Genomic DNA, 21,410 nt, shown 5'->3' on the forward strand with positions numbered 1-21,410 from the left:
ATTGGAAAGATTAAAGTAATTCTAGTTTACACTAACTCTGTTCACCATCCTCTCCCTTTAGGTTTATTGTAAGAAATCTACTCACTTAAAATAGTAATTGATTGGAGATAGTGAAGTAAAGTAACCTACATAGGGCTTTGCAAATCATCCATACTTCCATCATATCCTTTTATCACTTCATATATTACCTTTTTGCTTTTTAGGTTGTCAGCTCACATTTTGAGGAACTTGTCAACTTCATCCATCCATGATTTTCTTCGTCATCTTCTTCCTCCTCTCAGCCCATTCATTCTTCCTTCTTACATTTGTTTTCTGAATTTTTGCTCACTGCATGACCAAACCACTTCAACATTCTTATTTTTTAGATCTTTTGCATTATGCTTTTAGTTTTGCAGTGTTTTCAGACATCTCTATCCAAAGATTCTAATAGTTAATAAACAATTTCTAAATGTGATTATAAAATAGAAGTATGCAAATGTAGTGTCTTTTTAAGGCCTCAACTATGCTTTGAGTAAGATGGCTACTTCATCCTCTTCAATGTCAACTCTCTCAGGTAAATCATACAGGAAACAATTAGATGAGTGAATTCTATTTTATTGTAAAGCTAAATTAAGTCTGAAGGTACAAACTTCTCACTGCCACTTTAACTACATCATCAATTAGAGTAGGCCTTCCTAAGTTTCTTTCTCTAACTATTAAGCCACTAGGGAAACCTCCCTGTCTTGTCTGTTTCCTAGATACTATCTCTTACTTTTATCACCCATGGTTATCCACATATTCAGTTACACCCAGGGTTCAAAACTAACTTGAGAGTACTGCCTTGCAGTCTCTTTCTTTGTCAGGAGAGATTCCATGAGCCAGTTTATTCATCATCTCTTTGTTCTTCACCATAGTCATTGTATCTATTTTTCATCTTCACTCTTCTGTTTTTTCCTCACAAAATAAGCTTCCATTCATTTGTGAGACTGTCACTTGATGCTATTGCACACATTTCTAAGCTGTTTTCAATTTATTTTTTCTAGACATATTCAACCAACACTTTCATATAACACGTTAGGCAAAAAATATGCTCTTAAAACAATCATTTTAGTTTCTTTTAATAACCAAAATCAATCTGTAACTTCTCTGATTTTTCATGTCATGCTTCCCTCAAGCATTTTACTCCAAGGTATAGTGTCACACAGAGTAACAAAATAAGTTAGAATCATTAGGGCAGTGCTAGAGTGGAATAAGAAAGGTGTCCCACAGCAGGCAGCAGAAAGGAAATGTAGTTTTTCACAAAGCGAGGCAGTAATGAGGCCAGAATGCTTTAGAATAACCACTTGTGAAGAAGTGACTTGCCAACTGTGTGAGAAAAAAAGCAAATAGACTTAGGTTATTTAAACACACTAAATAACAAGAAAATCTCATCACTGCAGCTGACTATTTTCCCTTAACAATAAGCCCCCATTGCTCCATAAACACTAACTTTCAGTCTAGCTGTGTATTTTCAGGCAAAAAGGCAATATCTTCTTGCACCTGCTGAGTGGTAAAACACTCGCATCAAGGCAGTTAGCGTAGGGAAATCTGTCATTATTCCCAGGTATGTACTTGACCTTTTGTTTCCTGATTTGTTTATGGACTTTGCAGCAAGTCCAGTTGTAATAATACAGAGTATTGAATTGCCATTGGGTTCTGAGCAAGTTTATAAGTAAATAATAGCTGGTTGCCCCCTTTAAAATCCTGTGGGAAGTTGTGGCATAACTTTACAAGCAATTCTCCTCCCTGGAGTTTACAAATTCTAGCTACATTTATATCGTACATATTTCATACAAGTACATGGTATGACTGGTAAGATATAGAAGGGAATTTACTGAGTCAAAACTTTCCCATAAAATGAATTAATCTCATAACTTTCCAAATGTCTGTTTAACCTTTCCACTGCCCCACCCTACACTTTCTCTTAATCCACACTTACTTCACAATGGAATATAAAAACTATCATGATGGATCAGGACATAATTAGTTTTTGTACAGTGTTACATTTTCTACAAGGGCAAAATATGCATATTGGAAACTCCTGTGACAAAGCATAATGATTGTGTCTTTCTTCCTAGTTGTTCCCTGTGATTGACAATTAGAGGGTTACTGATTCTCATCCTGGAAAATACATTTAATCACTAGGACAAGCTTTGTAGCTGTTGATAGTTTTATCAGTAGCTAACGCGGGTAGCAGGATGCTTAAGCAGGGACAACATCTCTCCAGAAGGCTCTTTGTTATACATACCCCTTCATAGCACTCAGAACTCATCATTACAATTGCCCAAGTGTTCAGGAATTGGATAGTCATAGGTCTCCAGGACACTGGCATTATACTATCCACCCACATACCTTGGAGAACCATGTTTCACAAGCTTTAAGACATTAGTAATGCTACATTTGAGTCCATAGGAGGCTGATAGCATTGTACAAAAGGCACCATAAATATCTGGGGGAGATTTGTTGGCACCAAACTTACATATGAAAAGGAAGCAAGTCAAAGTACATGGCAACCTTTTGTTTGGTGCTTCCATATATACATAAAGAGAAAATCCCAGAAGTACCAAACAACATATCTAAAATTTTGTAGCCCAATACATGTGGAGAGCAACAGATTGGAAAAAGCTAAAACAGGGAGACTAGAGTTAAAGTCAAATTGTATTCTGGTCCAGTAATATGTTGAATGAAGCAAGATTGCCTACATTCAGCATAATGTCCACGTATAATTAATCTCTTTTGGAATACATACTACCTCGTCATTGCTCTGAATTATAGATGAAGTTTTTTACTCTATACTAGTATTCATTTCTAGGTTTTTTTTACAGTAGAAACCCTGACTTCTATATGATTCAGAATTCTGAAGAACAAAATCAAGCTGACTTAATTGTGCATGAATATGCTGTCTTCCCAAGAGTTATTCATGTAACTAACTCTATAGTGGTGCTTTTATAAAATTCTTTCTTCATGTAAAAAGAAACAAAGGCTCCTCTCAGGCAGATGTTTCATAACATCACGAGAAAAAAAATTATACAACAGTTCCATCCTTTTGTCCTTCATAAAAAGTGCTTATTAAGAAGAAAGATGAAGAAATGTTGGTAAAACATGGGAGAATTACAAATAGATGGCTAAGTCATTCATGGCAATTCTTGAGACAAAGTAATTGATCAAGAAAAGCCTCATCTAGAAACTCACAGAATGGTAACTTGGTCAAATGACCATAAGCTAGTTAGATAGTGCTATAACATTTTTAATGAAATTCAAAATATTGTTGATTACATATGACAAAATCTTTTACGTGAAAGACTTCTGATGATAGACAAACAACAATGTAATGAGGAAAACAGATATATCATGAAAATCAATTTTCTCAATGGAAAAAGTTTTCATAATTTCTTCAACACTGGCCCATATGTACGGAGTAATGTATAAGTGATTTCTTTGGTAATTACCTTTCCGCAATGTCACAATATACATTAGCGGTATCAATTCCACTACAATGACAAAATTAGGATGTTTGTACAATGATTTAATTAATGAGGTCATGCTATCTTTGCTTACTGTATTGAATTGTGTTTTGTGTTATCTTCAAATGAGCCTTATTCCAATGTTTGGTGTCACACATTTAGTTCTTTGAGATAGAAGAAGTGTTCATTTGAGTCAAAGCAATTTCAGTCCGGAAAGTCTTCAGATTTATAACTGCTGCTTGTTGCATTTGGAAAGTGCATATTCCTTATTGTTTTGCTTTGTTGTTTTCTCGTCTCTTAGAGAAAATATTACCCACACTCCCCAATATTTTTACAGGTCAGTATATGTTTTATGTCACTTAGCTTTTGAGCTGGGTCATTCTCCATCAATTGAACAAGTAGTAAGATTAGGTAGGTAAATATTGCTTAAAATTTCAGAATACAATTCATCCTGACTGCATCTCCAGTTGTTTCAATCCCTATCTATTCACTCTGTAGCTAATAAACTAAACCAGTTCTAAAGCCACGAGTAATTTAAATGTAAATCATTTTAAACAATTCAACTTATTCAAGTTTCTTCATTAGCTTTTCTCTACAAGTCAGATAGCATAGCACACAGCACTCTATTATATGGCAGCTGATAAACAAGTATCAACTCAGAACACTACGGGTGATAGATAGGATTTAGAATATTAACTTTGAGTTATTAACCCATATTAAATTTATTATTAAGGAAAGCAGTGATGCCACAGGAAGATTGCTAAGCTTACCCTCTGCATAATATGAAAAGGTGGCTTTCATTATATTATAAATAAATAAATAAGCATAAAATGTAGCTTCTACCTAAAAACCTTTGTATTCCTATTTAGTTCACAATAACTTACTTTCCACCACCCAAAAATAGGGAGAGACAATTCTTAGTTTTAAAGTACTACTTATTAAAAAACAGGATTTTAACAAACTAGTTCTTAAACATAGAGTAGTATTTTTGAATTGAATATGTGGATTCTATCAATGATATTCAGGACCAACAGACATTATTTTCTTACAGTTCTGAATAATTTTCTAACTCTGCTGTTCTGGTTACTAGTGAAGACTAGATAGCATGAAAGAAAGGTACAGTCATGAAATGGTCTTATATGAATTTTACAAGTGACATTGGCATATTGCCCAGAAATAAGCTATACTGAATACCATATAATATTAAATAAATATGCACGGTATTGTACCAGCAATATTTTGGACTTTTGTTTTATTTTCAGATTAAGCTTTTGTAGTTCATGTTCACTCAGGATCAGACATTGGGTCTATTTTTTCAACATTTGTTTCACAATTGTCCCACTGATTTTCAAGGGGAAGTCTTTCAAATGGCTAGAATGTTAATAAAGCTATTGGCTAAAAGTGAGCAAGAAAAAAAAGTAAAAAAGTAAAATACAATTAAAAGATACACAGAGGCAAAATAAGAAGCAATTAAATTAAACCTATTGCAATTATATACAAATAACAAGAAAAATATTATAAGCCATTGGGAAACAATCATTGGAAAAATAAATCAATTAAATGTGATTACCGTATAACGCAAAAAGGTAAATATACAGAAGCAGTTTTAAAAACTAAAAACTGTTTTGGTTTAGGTTTAATTTCTCTGCATTATTTACACTTTGGCTTTATGGGTGAAAAAAGTTTTTACTTAAATTTATAGATTGTATTATTTGTCTTATTAAACCCCAACACACCTTAAAGAAAAAAAATATTTTTATTGTTACTTGAATATTTGTTATATCTAATTTTCTGTATAAATTCATCCAAATGGGTTCCAGATTTGTAACCCATTATGCAGTAAAAGTATTCAGAGACTAAACAGACAAAAAACAATGGATCCAAATAAGATCCTTCTATTGAATTTAATCTTTTATGCTACCTTGTTGAAATTATGTTTTCAGAACACATTGAAAGATGAAAATAGAGAGAAGAAGCAGAGTGATTTAAACTATAGCAGCATTCCTAAATTTAACTAGCATCAGTGAGGGAGCCCTGCGCCCATTATATATTAGCCAAATTGGTTTTCTATATTAAAAGGCAGAGAGGATAAATCCCTAAAACTTGCTTTAAAATTCAGAGCATTATTGCAAATTACCAATTCTGGTGATTTTAAGAAATAGAGAACACTAAAATTTTAATAGTGGCATTTCAAGAAAACTGAGTTGTACTTAAACTTCTCTTTAAATAAATCTTGAGTGTGTCTAATTAAATTGCAGTGCTAAACATAGTAATAAAAATAAAATATTTCAGGGTACATAGAACCTTCTTCTGAATAAATACAGTATGTTCAGAATTGTATTATATCCTGTGACTTGATTGGAACTGAACTTCTCCACAGGACATGATCAGATTTCCCCCCCCCCCCCGAGAACTCATGCTCTAGTTATACATATAAATATGTCTTATTTATATTAAATTATATAGAGATTTTTGTCCTAGCCTTCTATAGAATATGAATCAGTCGGGTATATGTTTCATCCCTTATGCTTAAGAGTTTAAACCTTTTTTGGGGAGTGGTGTTTTGTTTTCGTTTTTGCTGTTCTGTGTTATATTTTTAATATTCCACATCTGACTTAATGTTCAATTTCCCTTTATTTTAAATTGCATTAGCTACATCTCAACATGTCTCCAGTGTATCCAGAATTACTATTATGATCTTAATTCAACAAATCTATAATTTTAATACATAGGCCTTATTTTTCCTCTAAATGTTCTCAGCAGTTGCTCTGCCATGGGCAGTTAGCATAGATATTTGTGCTTCACTGTTTGCCCTATCTCTGCAATTTACCCTTGGGGGTGACCTCAGGAAAAATATTAAATTCCTAAAATATGTAATTATCGCTAAAAGATAATTATTATTTTAGAAGCCATCGTAGTCTGTGGTGACTGTAAGTGCTATTAAACATACCAGCAACATTCTCTGGCTCCCAGCCTTGCCTATGGAAAGCTGATTTACAATCTAATAAGAGGTTTTTGAAAAGGTGTTTCTTTTCAGAATTTCCATAACTCCCACTTCAATTTTTAAAATGAAATCCTGAAGGAATATATTTATTGAATCTTTAAGATGACTTAACCATTATGATAGTTAAAATGGTTTATGAAGAGGGTAAAAACACAATATCACAACAACAGATACTGCAAAACCTCCATTCTCACCCCACTCCTGGGGGAAGCATATTGCAAAATCTCAGTTCCCACCCCACTCTGGGGCCACCCAGAAGTGGTATTTGCCGGTTCTCTGAACTACTCAAAAATTCTGCTACAGGTTCTCCAGAACCTGTCAGAACCTGCTGAATTTAACCCCTGCCTTAGGGGTTTTTGTCTTTCATCAAAAGAGAAAACAAGTATCCCAAACCCCTAATATGCCACTTCTTCATTGAGAGGTCCCCAAGTATGCTGCCTCATCTGATTTTACAGAATGGGAAAAGACAATTGGAGAAAACCTGTTTTGAAAATAACCAGGCCTGCAGTTATGAAAGGCTTTATAGATAGTTATCAATGCTTTGAATTGCACCTGTAAGACAATAGGTAACCAGTACAAGTCTTAAAGTAGAGGTTTTATGTAGGCATACTGAGGTGCTCCGATCACTACTCATAGCACCATTCCAGGATGACATAAACAAAGATCTCTGTGGTTCAAATCCATCGCAATAAACAATGTACTGTAGTGGCTTTAATAACCATTAGATAACTCCACTGTAAACATATAGTGCATCAAATACTGTTTTGCTTATTAGATGTACAATGAATAAAATCTTATGGCATGCCTGAATGTTCCATGTTCACCTGAGAGTTTACCCACTCTGTAGACAAATTCAAAGCTTCCCAAAGTATTTCATTGATACTGCTTTGCATCTTCAACTTCAAGTTAACTGTCTTTCAGTTTTGTATATCTACCAATATATTGCTCCTTTTATTTTCTCTAAGGTCAGAAGCAGGAGAATTGTGGCATTAAACTGGGGGGAAAAAGATAATCACCCAGTGCTTTTATGTTCTTGAATGAGAAATATAAATGAAATGAGTGCATCTAAATACATAGGGGTAGGGAGAATAACAGTAACTATTTTGTGAAGCAATTACTGATTGGAGAATGACCCTGCATTGACAATAGCTAGTTGTAGCTAGTTACGTTTTAGATATAGTTGTTGTAGCTTATACTAATACTTTTATTCTGAAGGTGGGATGGACTATAGTCAACAATTTGAATCCAAATTGTCAGAGAAGTACAACTGATTTCCTTTATAGTAGTTTTTCATTCTCAATGAGAATTCCAAGTGCTCAAGATTTCTTTTCCTTTTTTTGTTAGGTTATTTTTCATGTTCTGACATGTTTTACTATAATTATTGAAAGGGACACCACCTATTGGCTTTCTATTTTTTAAAAAAAATACATTTAGAGAAATGTTATCACTACCCATGCTGTTTAGAGAATATAAAGGATTGATATGCTCAAGTCTAAAAAACACTGAAATTGCAGAAATCTGAACAGAACTGTAGTTTACAAGTAGTCCTCGACTTATCACCACAGCTGAAACCAGAATTTTGGTCATAAGACATTGCAGTTGTAAGTTGTGGCACCACATAACTGACTGATTCACTCGTATGTCAAAAGAAAACAAATATATATGTTGGAGAAAAGCGATAAAAAGTCTTGTCGACAAATTGTGTAAGTTTTTGGGAACCCAATTCAACTTCATACAATACAAAAATGTGACCTTTGATATATACCCATAAATGTATCTAACAAAAGTCTCTGGATTCACTAGTTACCTCCCTACCTCAGGAGACCAATAAATGTATCATATTAGTTTGCCCCTAATGAGCAACCTAAGTAATTAATGAATTTGCTGGTACGGTATGACCACAGAGACTGAAAGTCTATTTCTTAGTCAATTGTTTTTGTTTTCTAATTTTCTTTGAGTTTCTCTTTACATCACAGATCCAGTTCCGAATATTTTAATCTAAACTGTAAAGATAGAAAAATGGGAGAGTAAAGAAAAAGACAGTCATTATTCATTCTAATTGTTAATTTTTTAAAAAAAAAACCACAAAATATATCCAAGACAATAGCAGCCAAAAGACAGTAACTTTACTAGATACAATTTCCATACATCAAACAAAGTCAAGGAATTTTCCTTTTAAAAAATGACTCCACATTTTGCTGTCTCGTAGGCCATTCACCAATTCAAGATATTAATGCCATTTTGAGAGTACTGGATTTATCTTCAGAACTCAGGCTCTGGCTAAGCATGCTAGTGAAATACTTGCCATTCAGCACCTGTTTTATCAATGATAAATCACATTACACAGGGCTGGGTTTGCATGATTAATACCATTGCCTGAGTGTGTTAACAACAACAAAAACAGCAATAGAAAATTGCCCATTCTCAGCAAATTGGTGTTCTACAAAAGCAGAGAATGGGATCCAAGGTAATTGCAATGAAAAGTGGGGAAAACGTTCAACTGTTATCCGTCTTTCTCTATTTATTAAAAGCATTTCCACACTTTTGAAGCTAAACCATAAGAACAGCTGCCAGATCAGGCTGCAAAAAATCTGGCTTACCACCAGATGCAGCCAAGAATTTGAGATTTTTTTTTTTTATCCTTTGACTGCTAACAGTTATCTGGAATTTTTCAGTTCTCATATCCCTAATCCTAAGAGGAGTGGTGAATATCTATTACATAAGAAATAAAAGGTTTCTGCCAGAATTATTGTTCAGCACAAGGGTCCTCCTTTACACTACGTGATCAATGATTCAGCCTATTATTGTATGCCTGCATGCTAGAATTTCGTGGTTTCTAGAACTGATAGCTAATGATGGATAGTTGTAACAACATTCAAGGTAAGTTGTACTATGCATTATTAAGAAGGACAAAAATGTGACATGGACACTATGTTTCTGGCACCCCATGTCACTTATAATGTATAATGCAACCTGCAGATTCAAAGAATGTTAAGTAGAGAAGGATAGTGTGTGATTTTATATTGGCTGAAGCAAACCCAACATGTTTTTTTTCCCTATATCTAGTTTTAGGACATGTGTGAAGAACAGATTGTGTTTTATGTCATATTTATGCAAATGTATTGAAAATTCAAAAGAGTTCACAAATTGTTAAGCACCATTGTATGATAAGATATTGTATAGCTAAGAATAACTCTGCTATTCAATTATAGCAACAGTATTGGCAACAAGTGCCATAAACCTAATTGGAATCATAAATTTGTCATTGGTTCAAAAGTTACATATCATAAGAAGTATAAGAATGAAGATTATTTTGGTTATTTATGAAACTATAGCAGCAAGTGAATCTACAGTTAAAGATGAATGCCAGTGATAAATGTGATTGGAGCTGTAATAAAGAGGAAGGGTTCAATATGACTTTGCTTTTTATAGGGTGACACTTCAGGGGGGAAAAGCAACCAAGAATTTGTGGCATCTTTTGGAAAAACACATTTATTATGACATAAGCTTGTCTTCTGTCTTGACATTATATATTCTGAAGTGATATAGGCCATTGGTTTGCCCTTGGAGAAATTTATAATGTAGTCTCAACACTACTTATAAATGCCCTACCTATCAGGATTAAAAACAACAGTGTAATTTGCATTTATAGAAGAAACACTTCTTAAAGTTCTAATGGGCTTTTAATAAAAGAGAAAAGCTGTGCCCAGAACAAAATTCTTCTCAATAAATTTAAAGAATGCCACTAACAACCATCTAGGTAGCAAAAACACTGTGACGGGCATATATAGGAGTAATCTCAAAAAGATCAGGGAGAGTGAGACATCGTCAAATATCTAATCTGTAGAAATCTATTGTACTCTTTGAGAGATATACTAAATCTCAATGAAACTTTTTCCCAATTTGGTGACTTCCAGATGTGATGGCTCTTCTATTCCCAGAATTCAAAGCCAACATGCTGGTCTGGAATTCAAGGAAATAGCACATCAATACATTTATGCAGATTGGTGGCAGATTGCAGAAACCAAGGATAATAGATCACTGGTGTTTTCAGTGGTTTATCATAAGAATCAGAGAATTGGAAAGGGCCATTTAGGGCATTGATTCTTACTCCTACTCTGAGCAGGAAGCCATGTACAAGTAGATAATGTTCTTGTATATGTTATCAGAATAATTCCACTATGAAAAAGAAATAGAATAACAGTGTTGGAAGGGACTTTGGAGGTCTTCTAGTCCAACCCCCTGCTTAGGTAGGAAACCCTACACCAGACAGATGGTTATCTAATCTCTTCATAAAAACTTCCAGTTTTGGAGCATTCACAACTTCTGGAGGCAAGCTGTTCCACTGATTAATTGTTCTAGCTGTCAGAAAATTTCTCCTTAGTTCTAAGTTGCTTCTCTCTTTGATTAGTTTCCACCCATTGCTTCTTGTCCTGCCCTCAGGTGCTTTGAAGAACAGTTTGACTCCCTCTTTTTTGTGGCAGCCTCTGAGATATTGGAACAAAATGATATTATATTGGATATATGAAACAGAGAACTATTCTGTGGCAATTGCTGCCTTTGTGAAATAACTATATACAACAAAATATGCATTCTTAAATTGATTAAAATATAATAGTATAAAGTAGTTTTAAAAGAAAAAAAGAATCCAATACAAAATAATTGCACTATGGAATTTAAATTATGGATCTGAATTCTTGCCAGAGGTGGGTTACTCGGCCCGGATCGGCCAAACTGGTAGTGGTGACGGCAGGAGACTCCGCCCACTCCCCCGGGCACTTCTGCACATGCACAGAAGCATCGCAAGCATGCATGCAAGCATGAGCAAACCGGTAGCACCAGGATTTGAAATCCACCCCTGATCCTTGCTCTCTTCTTTCTTGTTAGGAAAATACGTAATTTTTAAGCCCTGCTCAGAAGTTTATGTGTTAGGAGACATACCTCAAGCTGCATGTCTATATGTCCCAGCTTCATATTAGATTATTGCACATATAGGATTAGATCTAAAGTGAGGTTTCAGTGTGTTTTGCCCCTGTACATGAAAAAAACCACCCTCCAATGATTCCCTACCGAACATGCTGGTAGGTTTGTTTTGTTTTTTTAGATCAGTGAGCATCCAAAGGGTTTTGAATCTAACAGTTCCACTTGGAAATCCTCAGAAAGTCCCATTGTTGTCTTCAAATATTTCTTTCAGTGAAACAATGGATGTTAGATCATAAAAATGTTACATTTATATAGATTGATTTGAAGGGTTTAAGGAACACTTTCAGGTTTTTCAGAGATGCTTTTCCCCAGCACTCATCCACTTGATGGATGAATGAGCACGATAGAGCTTCTTGGGTATTATTCCTAATCTTTGGTATGCTTTTTGCCTCTTTCCTCATGAAATTGTTATTATTATGGTTGGTTGCACAGGCAGGCAGATATTTAAGCTGGATTTGGCATTTTTATCCACCTATTGATTCTTCCCAAGGACCCAGGTTAGGGAAATGTTCTGCTTAATAATATCAGAGATGTCATCATAGAATGTAAGGTTTTCCAAGTAAAACTGCCTTTTGCAATGGACTGATTATGAGTTTCTCAGTGCCCTGTTCAGGTGGTACTTCAGATGTTTTGGAATTGCACCCAAGATGCCTGTACTATTTTTACCTTCTTTTTGTCATAATCATTCTACTTCCATTTGCATATATTTGTATTTTGTGAAATTCCTCCAGAATAGAGTTCTTCTATTCTGGTTCTTTGAGTATTGAAATGTCTACTATCCAGACTTTTTTGTCTTTCACATTGACAATTGTTAAGTCTGGGGGGTGTTACATAGCAGTTGCCTGTCTTTTTTAATTAATCCCAGAACACTTCAGCTTCTTCATTTTCTATTACTTTGTCTATTTTATGGTTAAACCAGTTTTTGCTTGCGAACAAATGATATTTCTTACAGTTCTTCCAATGCACCATTGCGGTTACTTTATCATGACATTGTTTGTCAGTCTGTTGAATCTTCTTGCAATAACTTACTAAGTGGTCCACTGTTTCTTAGGTTTCTTTGCAGAGGCAACATTAGCTGCCAGTTGATGTCTTCTCAATTCTCAATTATTTCTATTTTTTAAAAAAAGAATTAGTTCATTTGTCTCTTTCTTCATGTTTCTTGCTGTTAAGATATTGCCAGGTTTTGTTATGATCTGCTTTGCCTGGCATTTTTTAATGCAGTGGCCATGTAATCATTTGCCTTGCCATGTCTCTTTTCTGTTCTTCATTTGATCTTTCTTGTAGGCCAGTTTGGTCTCTATAGTATTCAGCCTTCATGGTATACTAGCTTCAGTGCATCTTCTTTACTGTCCTTCACATATTCTTCCAATGCACTTTCTTCTTCTTCAACCATCTGATGTACTCGCAACATTCCACTCCCACCTATTTTCCTTGGTAAACAGAGCCTGTCAATGTCGCTGCCAGGATGAAGGGTATGATTCATTATCGTTAGTTTTCTGGTCTTCCTATCCAGGGCTTTTATTTCTCCTTGAGTCCAGTTCACTATTCCAATTATGTATCTAATGACTGGAATTGCCCATTTGTTAATTGCCTTGATGGTATTTCCGCTACTGAGCTTGGAGTTTAAGATCTTCACTCTCTTGTTATATTCGCTCCTAATCTTTTTCTTGACTTCAGTGTGCTTGATGTTGTCAGCTTAAAAGATGCTCAGGTATTTGTAATGATCCTCTTTATCCAGACTTTTGATTTGGCTCCTTTGGTGAGATCTATCCAGTACAGTTGAACCTCTGGCATAGCTGTTGTCTTCCTTAGATCACACAAGACCCACAACTGCATCAAGATAGCCTTCTGGGAGTTATTATTGTTGTGGTTCATTGCACAGTCAGCCAGATATTTAAACTGGATTTGACATTTTATCACATTTTTATCTTATTATTATTTTATCTTATCAAGAGCGATGGTGGCACAGTGGTTAGAATGCAGTATTGCAGGCTAACTCTACTCTCTGCTCAAGATTGACTCAGCCTTCCATCCTTCGAGGTGGGTAAAATGAGGACCCAAATTGTTGGAGGCAATATGCTGACTCTGTAAACTACTTAGAGAGGGCTGTAAAGAACTGTGAAGTGGTATATAAGTCTAAGTGCTATTGCTATTATTATTGGTTCATTGCATAGTCAGACAGATGCTTATTACCACTTAGTGCCATACATTCTGGGAGCAGCAAGTAAATATGATCAGATTCTAGTTTGATTTTGATCATCATAACAGAGATTAATTGCTGGGATGTTTGTGTTTTATTTAATATTTATATCATTTTCCTTTTATAGGCAAGTACAGATTGGGTTTCTTTTATTTTGGAAACAATTGGGAATGAATAATAATGGCTGGCCCAAAGTCTGGTATTCTAGTGGTCTCTACATCTGAATGTTCCTAAAACGTGGTGAAACACACCACATATGTTGGATGTATGATTACTTTGTGAAAAGTGATTACTTTCCAAAATGCGTAATACAGTCTAGTATTCTGAAAGACTTCCAGAATGCCCCAACACTGGAAGTCTTTAAGAAGATGTTGGATAGCCATTTGTCTGAAACGGTATAGGGTTTCCTGCCTAAGCCAGGGGTTGGACTAGAAGACCTCCAAGGTCCCTTCCAACTCTACTATTGTATTGTATTCAACCACTTCAGAACTCATTGCAAACATTTATACTGAGGTGTCCTCCCCCTCCCCATCTGTGTATCAAGCTTTTTTAAAAAAAAATAATACCCATGATTATTGCTAGGTCTTTAAATTTATATATTTGCTGCAGTAGATGTGTAAAACTATTTTGCAGCACCTTTCAGCATTTACAATGTGGCATGATGTTGTTATGTCTCTTACCTGAACATTGTCATTTCTTGTTGCTGCAGAAGCCAGTCCAGTTCAAGAGAGCTGGCAGGTTTTTGAGAAAATTATTGTTTATGGAAAAAAAAATATTGTTCTGTTATCCAGTAAATGAAGTCCAAATGGCACGATATAAATCTGCCACCTCAAGCAACAGAATTAGGTTCCTTTCCAATGTATAGCAAAAAGATAGGGGGAAAATCCCTAAGTACCAGCTGCAAATCCCTCAAGCCTTGGAACTGAACACAGAGCTTTGGAAAAAAGAAATTAAAACTTTCAAAGTGTGACCTTGGAAATGGATTTAATAGTGTTCCTCCATTTTAAGCCTTCCTGAAAATAAAGATTTCATCGTAGGAAAGTGTAAAAAAGAGAATCAATAGACTAAAAATTACTTTTTGTTGAGGTGCTGCCTATGTCAAAATCTTGTTTCACTAAGTGAGACAGTAGGAGACCAAATACATGCTTCCATTTGTGTATTTATTCAGGTTGGATAATTTAATTTTCTCCCCAGTTATCTCAGTTCCCAGAAAATATCAAGATTTACCATTGCCATGTGCAGTGTGAGTGCCTATATCCAGATCATCCATGTATTTTGTTTCCCATGCCAGCAATGGGCAACAAGAGTGATACATTTTCTCTTACTTATTGGGAAGGTATTCATTCATATCAGTTCCATCCTCCTTCCTTTTCCTGGGTCATTGTAGATAATAATAAGCACAAATCAGTTTTCATGAAGAAAAGAGCATTTAAGGGAAGGGAAGGCACGGGAAGGGAAGGGGAAAAGATTATACAGTGGGACCACTGTACCTATGAACGATTCTCACCATGAGCAAATCGGGTGCCGACGCAAAAAAATCCCCTAAATGTTTCACTCTGTTCACGAACACATCCTCAGGTGGTGATCAAACACAGCCGTAGCAATTTTCCCTGCCACAGAGATTTCCCCTTCCGTACCATTTTTAGGTGTCTGTGCATGCTTGCGCAGTCCGTCTTGCTTCCAGTCACGATCAAATCGGGTGCCGACCGAAGTCCTAAAAACGTATTACGGTCATGACCTGAGATCCCAATGTATAAGGTTCCTGAAAATTGATAAAAGAAATCTATCTAATTTGTTTGAGGACAAATGTAACTTAACACCATCCTCTCAGAGTGAGACATACTTATAGACATAATTATAGACATATTAAATTGATAGTTTGTCTTTGCTGTAGAGCTTAAGAAGGCGTATATAATGCTGTGTTCTCTAATTTTTCACACAAGTCTGGACCCAGAAAAAGAGTCTGGTTCAAACTGAGCCAGGATCAGATTCTGGTCCAGCATTTTAAGTATTATACTATATTCATTGCCCTGCTTCCCCATAGGCCCTGCATCTGCTTACCTTAGGACTGTCGCAGCCAGGCCTCCCACGCACCGACACCTGTCTCACTGCTGCCCAATTTCTTCTGCTGCCACTTGCAGCAGGACATCACATGGTGTGTCATGCCAATGCTGCTACTCATGGCAAGAGGCACGTGCCTCATTGTGCTGGTGCAGTGACGTGCAGTCAGGTGAGGCAGGGGAGCCACAGCCTCACCACTGTCATCATGAAAAGAAAAAAAAATGTAAAAGGAAAAAGGCGAGAGCTGAGGTCAGGCTGAGCTAGTTGCTGCCTCACCGTGGATGACTCTGCTTACTGTTTAAAAAAGCCTGTAAAAAGCGCCATCTACTATGAGGCAGGAGAACTGCATGCCTCATCTAGTCTGACTTTAGGCGTTTTATGATCACTTGAGCAGAGTTAAGCAAGGGTTAAAAGCCTAAAAATTCCTGACATAGGTGAGGCACGCAGTTCTTCTGCCTCATAGTAGAGAGTGCTTGTTTGGGCGGGGCTTCTTCAGAGGACCCGAGGCAAGAGCAGAGTTGAAATCCTCTCTGAAACAGCTGGAAAAGGTATGTGTGGGTCAGAGGGAGGGGGAGGAATTCAAACTTCATCCTCCTGGTGCGGGGCTTTGGGCAAAGGCTGGAGGGAAGGACTTGTGTTCTCCCTGGGGTGTAGTTTGATTGCAGGCAGAGCCACGTTGCCTTTTCAAATCTGTAATCAGTGAAGCTGGGCTGGATCCTTCCGGGGCTGGGGGAAAGTGTGTGTGCTCCAGTATGGCTCTTTGACTGGCTTCCTGCCTCCTCCTGTGGTCTTCTCGCTGGTGCTCTTCCCTCCAATCCAACTTTGTGTGTGTGTGTGTGTGTGTTTGTTTGTTTTTGTTTGAGAGAGAGTGAGTGAGAGAGAGGGAAGGGGGTAGGAAGATAGTCCAATCCAACGTGTGTGTGTGTGTGTGTGTGTGTGTGTGTGTGTGTGTTTGAGAGAGGGGGGAGGTAGGGAGAAACGGAGGAAGGAGGGGAAGGGAGAAGAAAAAGAAAAAGAAAGAAGTAAATTTCTTTCGCAAAGGAGAAAAACAAATGCTGTCACTTTAAATTGGAACTGAGCATGCTTGGCTGTGGAATTCTGGGAGGTGAAGTCCACAAGTCTAAAAAAAATTGAAACCTACCACTGTGTCAGTGCCTCACCAGCCATAAACCTCACCGCATTTCACTGTGCTGGTGTTGCCACTCATGGCAGGAGGTCACCTTGCGCATCATGCCACTGCCGCCAATTGTGGCAGGATGCCATGTGCTGCAATGCACCATGCAGCCTCCTGCCATGAGTGGCAACACTGGCAGAATAAAATTATTTTTCTTTTCAGATAATTTTCTTTTCAGTTTCTTTCACCAAGTTGAAAGAAAATTGCTACCAAAAATGCAGGAAAAAATATCTGCATCTAAGATACAAAAAAAAATATCTGCATCTAAGATACAAAAATTTCCCATAATTCTTTCTCAAAGATTTTATTTAAAGTGAGGAACAAGTACTTTGGGGGTATCCATATTTTACCAGCACCTTCCTACTGCTTTGCCAACCTTCCCACTCACCTGCCCATTCCTAAAATCTTCCAGGATCTTTAACTGTATGATTTACCACAACCATTCAATTTAATATGGCTTTACAATATATGAGATGTATGTTAGGGGAAAAAAAAGAACTGGATTTGGGGAAAGCACATCAAACTGACCAGATAATATCCCTGTGCCTTAGGAATATGTGCCTGGTAAAGCTGTCACCAAAATGAGAATGTCTCATGTGTCATCTAGCCATACAGTCTCATCAATTCCAGATTACAGGCCTTGTATATGATCTCTTCCCTATGGTAGTTTTTCCATCTCTTCTTCTTCTGTAATGGAGTCATGTCTGTCACCATGTGGAAAGGAGAAAGTGAACTGCTTTTGTGCATGCTGTAACTTTATTATTCCCTTTTCACCATTCCTGTATAGTAAGTGTATGGCGTATTCAGGGAAGGGTAGCACCTCTGGTGTAGGGGCATGTCGTGTCCTTTTAGGGCAGCTTTTGGGTCAGCTTGTCCACCTTTGGTCCCCACCTGTCACTCAGCTCCCACCTGTGGCTCCTAGTAGCTGTAGCATGTGCAGCAGTCACACCCCGGGTAACAGCTTCGACGGGCTGGCCAACCCAGGTTGAGAGTAGCCATTGGGTCATTGACCTTCGATGAGATAGGGACTTGTATATCCCAAGCATGTGAAGACAGATTCCAGTGGATTGAGTGGATGAAACCTACTAGAATAGGACAAGGGTCATGAAGGCGGCCTCTGCAAGCGATGTGGTAAGCTAAGAGCACAGCAAGATGCAAAAGACACCCTGGTCAACCACTGTGTCCAGCCCGTCTCCAATTGTCTTGACTCTTGTCCTGCTATTGGAGCAAGATGGAATCTGGGAAGAGAGAGTGAGGCTGACTCTGCACACCTCTCTCTCACTTTAATCCAATTCACGCGCAACCAGATGTCAAGGTACTATTCGAATACAATGGACGGACACCACCATCATCATCATAGGAAGAATAAGTGGGAATGTTTGCTTTTCTTTAAAAAAATCTTATCAATATGTATGCATTTTTCCATAAACAGGACAGAATCAATTTCAAAATGCCAAATAGAGAAGAAAGAAAAATGGAGAGATTCATCCACATAGGCAAAGGATTTTTAGAATTGTATTACACACTGGGTTTTTTTTTTATTGATAGGTTCTATAATAGTCATAACATAGTCTTTCTCATGCTGAGAGAAGCTGTTCCTATTGAATTTGGCTGGGTGAGACAAAATGAAAATGTTGTCAGTGGATTATATTTTCATTCTTTTTTTCTTCAATGAACATAGATCAGTTTTTTGAATTTGTTCATAAACAGGAGAGAAGGAAACTGATTTTTTTTAAAAAAAAAACTAACACAGAAGAAAACACAAGGAACAGGTTACAATCTTCCCTCTGTCTGGTTCATGACATCTGAAGCCTAGATAAATTCATGACGATAAATTGATGAAGCCTAGATAAATTCATGATGTTACAAATCATCAGTGCATATATTCCATCAGATCGAACTGAAATCTGAGTCTCAATTAAAAAAAAAAAGTATTTGCTCACAAAACCCTTTCATTCAAAAACAAATATCTAGTACTTAAACATACTGTACATTTACCTGTTATTTTTTGATATTTTTAATTTAAATTATTGTAAGTGTTGATGATCCTTAGGCATTCAGATCAAATAAACTGAAGCAGTGAAAAGATTAGTGCTCTAAATACAATTCTATGTACTAATAAGCCACCTAGTGGCAAAAAATATACTTTTTACCAAACATAAAGTATCTTGAGTATCTGTGCCACTAGATGGCAGAAATAAAATGCAGTGCTCATTTAAGCATGATGTTTCTATCTATGTGCAGTTTGAATAGGGTACATTCCCATTATATTCCTTAAAAAAAGAAAATTTAATCTATGCTAAATTAAATCTTCTCTAATCATTTCTGGAATACCTGTTCTTTAAGTATTTGGAGGAAAAATGGTGAATACTTTAAATATTCCTAAATAAAGACTCACTGGGGAAGAGCCTAATGCTGGGAAAGATTGAGGGCAAAAGAAGAAGGGGACAACAGAGAATGAGATGGCTGGATTGAGTCACTGAAGCAATAGCCGTGATCTTAAATGGACTCCAGAGGATGGTAGAGAACAGGAAGACCTGAAGGAACATTGTTCATGGGGTTGCGGTGGGTCGGACACAACTTCACAACTAACAACAGCAAATATTTTCTTCTGGATAACAATGAACTTGGTATGCACATCTAAATCCTTCCTTGCCTTAGTTTGTCTATTGAAGTTAGAAAAAAATAATTTTCCAATAAGAAATCAAAAAGGTTCACTTAATCCAGTCTATCTTCAGCAGTGGTGGGTTTCAAAATTTTTTAGAACCTCTTCTGTAGGTGTGGCCTGTTTTGTGGGAGTGGCTTGCCGACCATGTGACCAGATGGGAGTGACTTGTCGGCCATGTGACCAGGTGGGAGTGGCTTGGCAGTCATGTGACTGGGTGGGCGTGGCCAATTTGTAAAATGTGGTGAAACTCACTTAACAACACTCTTTGGTTGCTTAGCAACCAAAATGTTGGCTCAGAAACTCTGGCATTTGAAGCACGCAAGTCTTAAAGCTGTCAAGTTACAAGACCCTTGCACCCCTAACCCTTTAGAAAAAACCCCCAGGGGTGTTCAAACTTGACAGCTTTAAGACTTGTGGACTTCAACTCCCAAGAATTCCTCCTGTCACACTTCATCTTGATGATGGGCGGATGGGCGGGGGGAGCGAGCTGGAACCGGTTCTAAACGGCACTGTAGATTTGTGGAACCTCTTTTATAGAAGAGGTTAGAACTGGCAGGAACCCACTCCTGATCTTCAGGGAAGATACATTTACGAATAAAGGCAAATGAAGAATCCTGCAAGATACATTTAAACAAATCCAGGTATTCACATGGATGATATAATTCTATTCAGTTAATCATATTGAAAGAACATGTAAGCAGTCACTTGCTCTGTTTTGCCCAAGAAAAAATGGCTAAAGACTTTTTTTAAAAGACTAAAAATGTAGAATTCTCCTTTGCAAGGTGTTCATTGTCAAGTGCTGTCCCCATGAAACAACCTTCCTAACCTAAACAAGTAGCTGTATCTAAACCAGGTAGCCAATGCAAAGAATATAGCAATGTCATTGAAGCTATCCAAAATTCTGATAGTCCAAAGACTAATAGAATAATAAAATGTATCTAGTTGGTCAGGAGTCTGTGCAGTATTCAAGTTTTGAATCTAGGGAGTGGGATCATGTGCCACCAAATCCAATAAGTGAAATTTCTTACAGCTCTTGCCAAAACACCCATCTTGGAAGATGCATGGGGTGCAGGTTGCAAACTGGGAAGTTCTGCTCACATTTTGAGCCATCTCTTAGTGTCCATCAAAACCATCCAGAGTGTAAGATCCTACAACAGAAAGTCTTCAGACTTTTTGATTTGCTGGAAGCCTCTCAACAGACAATGTCCCTGGCATCTCTCAAAGACTTATCAACAAGACATACAGTAGAAATGTATGAGTTAGTGAAAAAGAGGATCTAACAGGACAAGTTCTGAAGTAACATAGACATTCACTTTTGTCTTAGAAGGAGCTGCATCTTAGAAGCAGCTACATCAAAAAGCATCTTTGAGAGTTACTTTTCATTTGAAGCTGTGCTTTTCAAAGTTTTGCACACAGTCTTCATCTAAAGGGCACCTAAATCACCAGTACAGTAGTACTCCATATTGGGGAAAGAAAGAATACTGGGAAAAAATGCAGCAATTCTTCTTAATCTCTACTTTAAACACACACACAGAGGCAAAGACTTCCTTACAGCATTTTAATATTGCAGTTGAGTTAGGGATTCCACAGTCACATTTAAATAAGTGCATTCATCAGTATTGTATTTCTGCAACTAACTCTCCTATTTAACTAGCAGTTTTTTGTTCAGTGATTACGTTTATTTATCTAGGTATCAGACCACATGTTTCATAGCTCTAAAATTTAAGGGCTATTTCCTAGTCTATTGAAAATCTGCATTTTCCACTGGAGTTTCCTAGAAAAGAAGAGTTCTGATTGCAACTTTCAGCCCTTTCTACCAGCCTGTTCCTTTTACTCCC

General features: G+C 36.8%; 1 protein-coding gene across 2 annotated transcripts in view; it reads left to right on the top strand.

Annotated features, from left to right (window-relative positions):
• The window catches only part of LSAMP (limbic system associated membrane protein), a 505,584-nt gene that overhangs the window by 476,609 nt on the left and 7,565 nt on the right, over positions 1 to 21,410 (top strand). The window contains exon 7 of one of the 2 annotated variants that reach the window (XM_081951125.1): positions 3,784 to 3,819. The exons of the other annotated variant lie outside the window; for it this stretch is intronic. Coding sequence (XP_081807251.1) covers positions 3,784 to 3,819 — 36 coding nt within the window. The remainder of the gene's footprint in view (positions 1 to 3,783; positions 3,820 to 21,410) is intronic. 2 annotated transcript variants of the gene reach the window in all.

Source organism: Natrix helvetica, assembly GCF_964273705.1.
Source record: "Natrix helvetica genome assembly, chromosome: 4".
NCBI lineage: Eukaryota > Metazoa > Chordata > Lepidosauria > Squamata > Natricidae > Natrix > Natrix helvetica.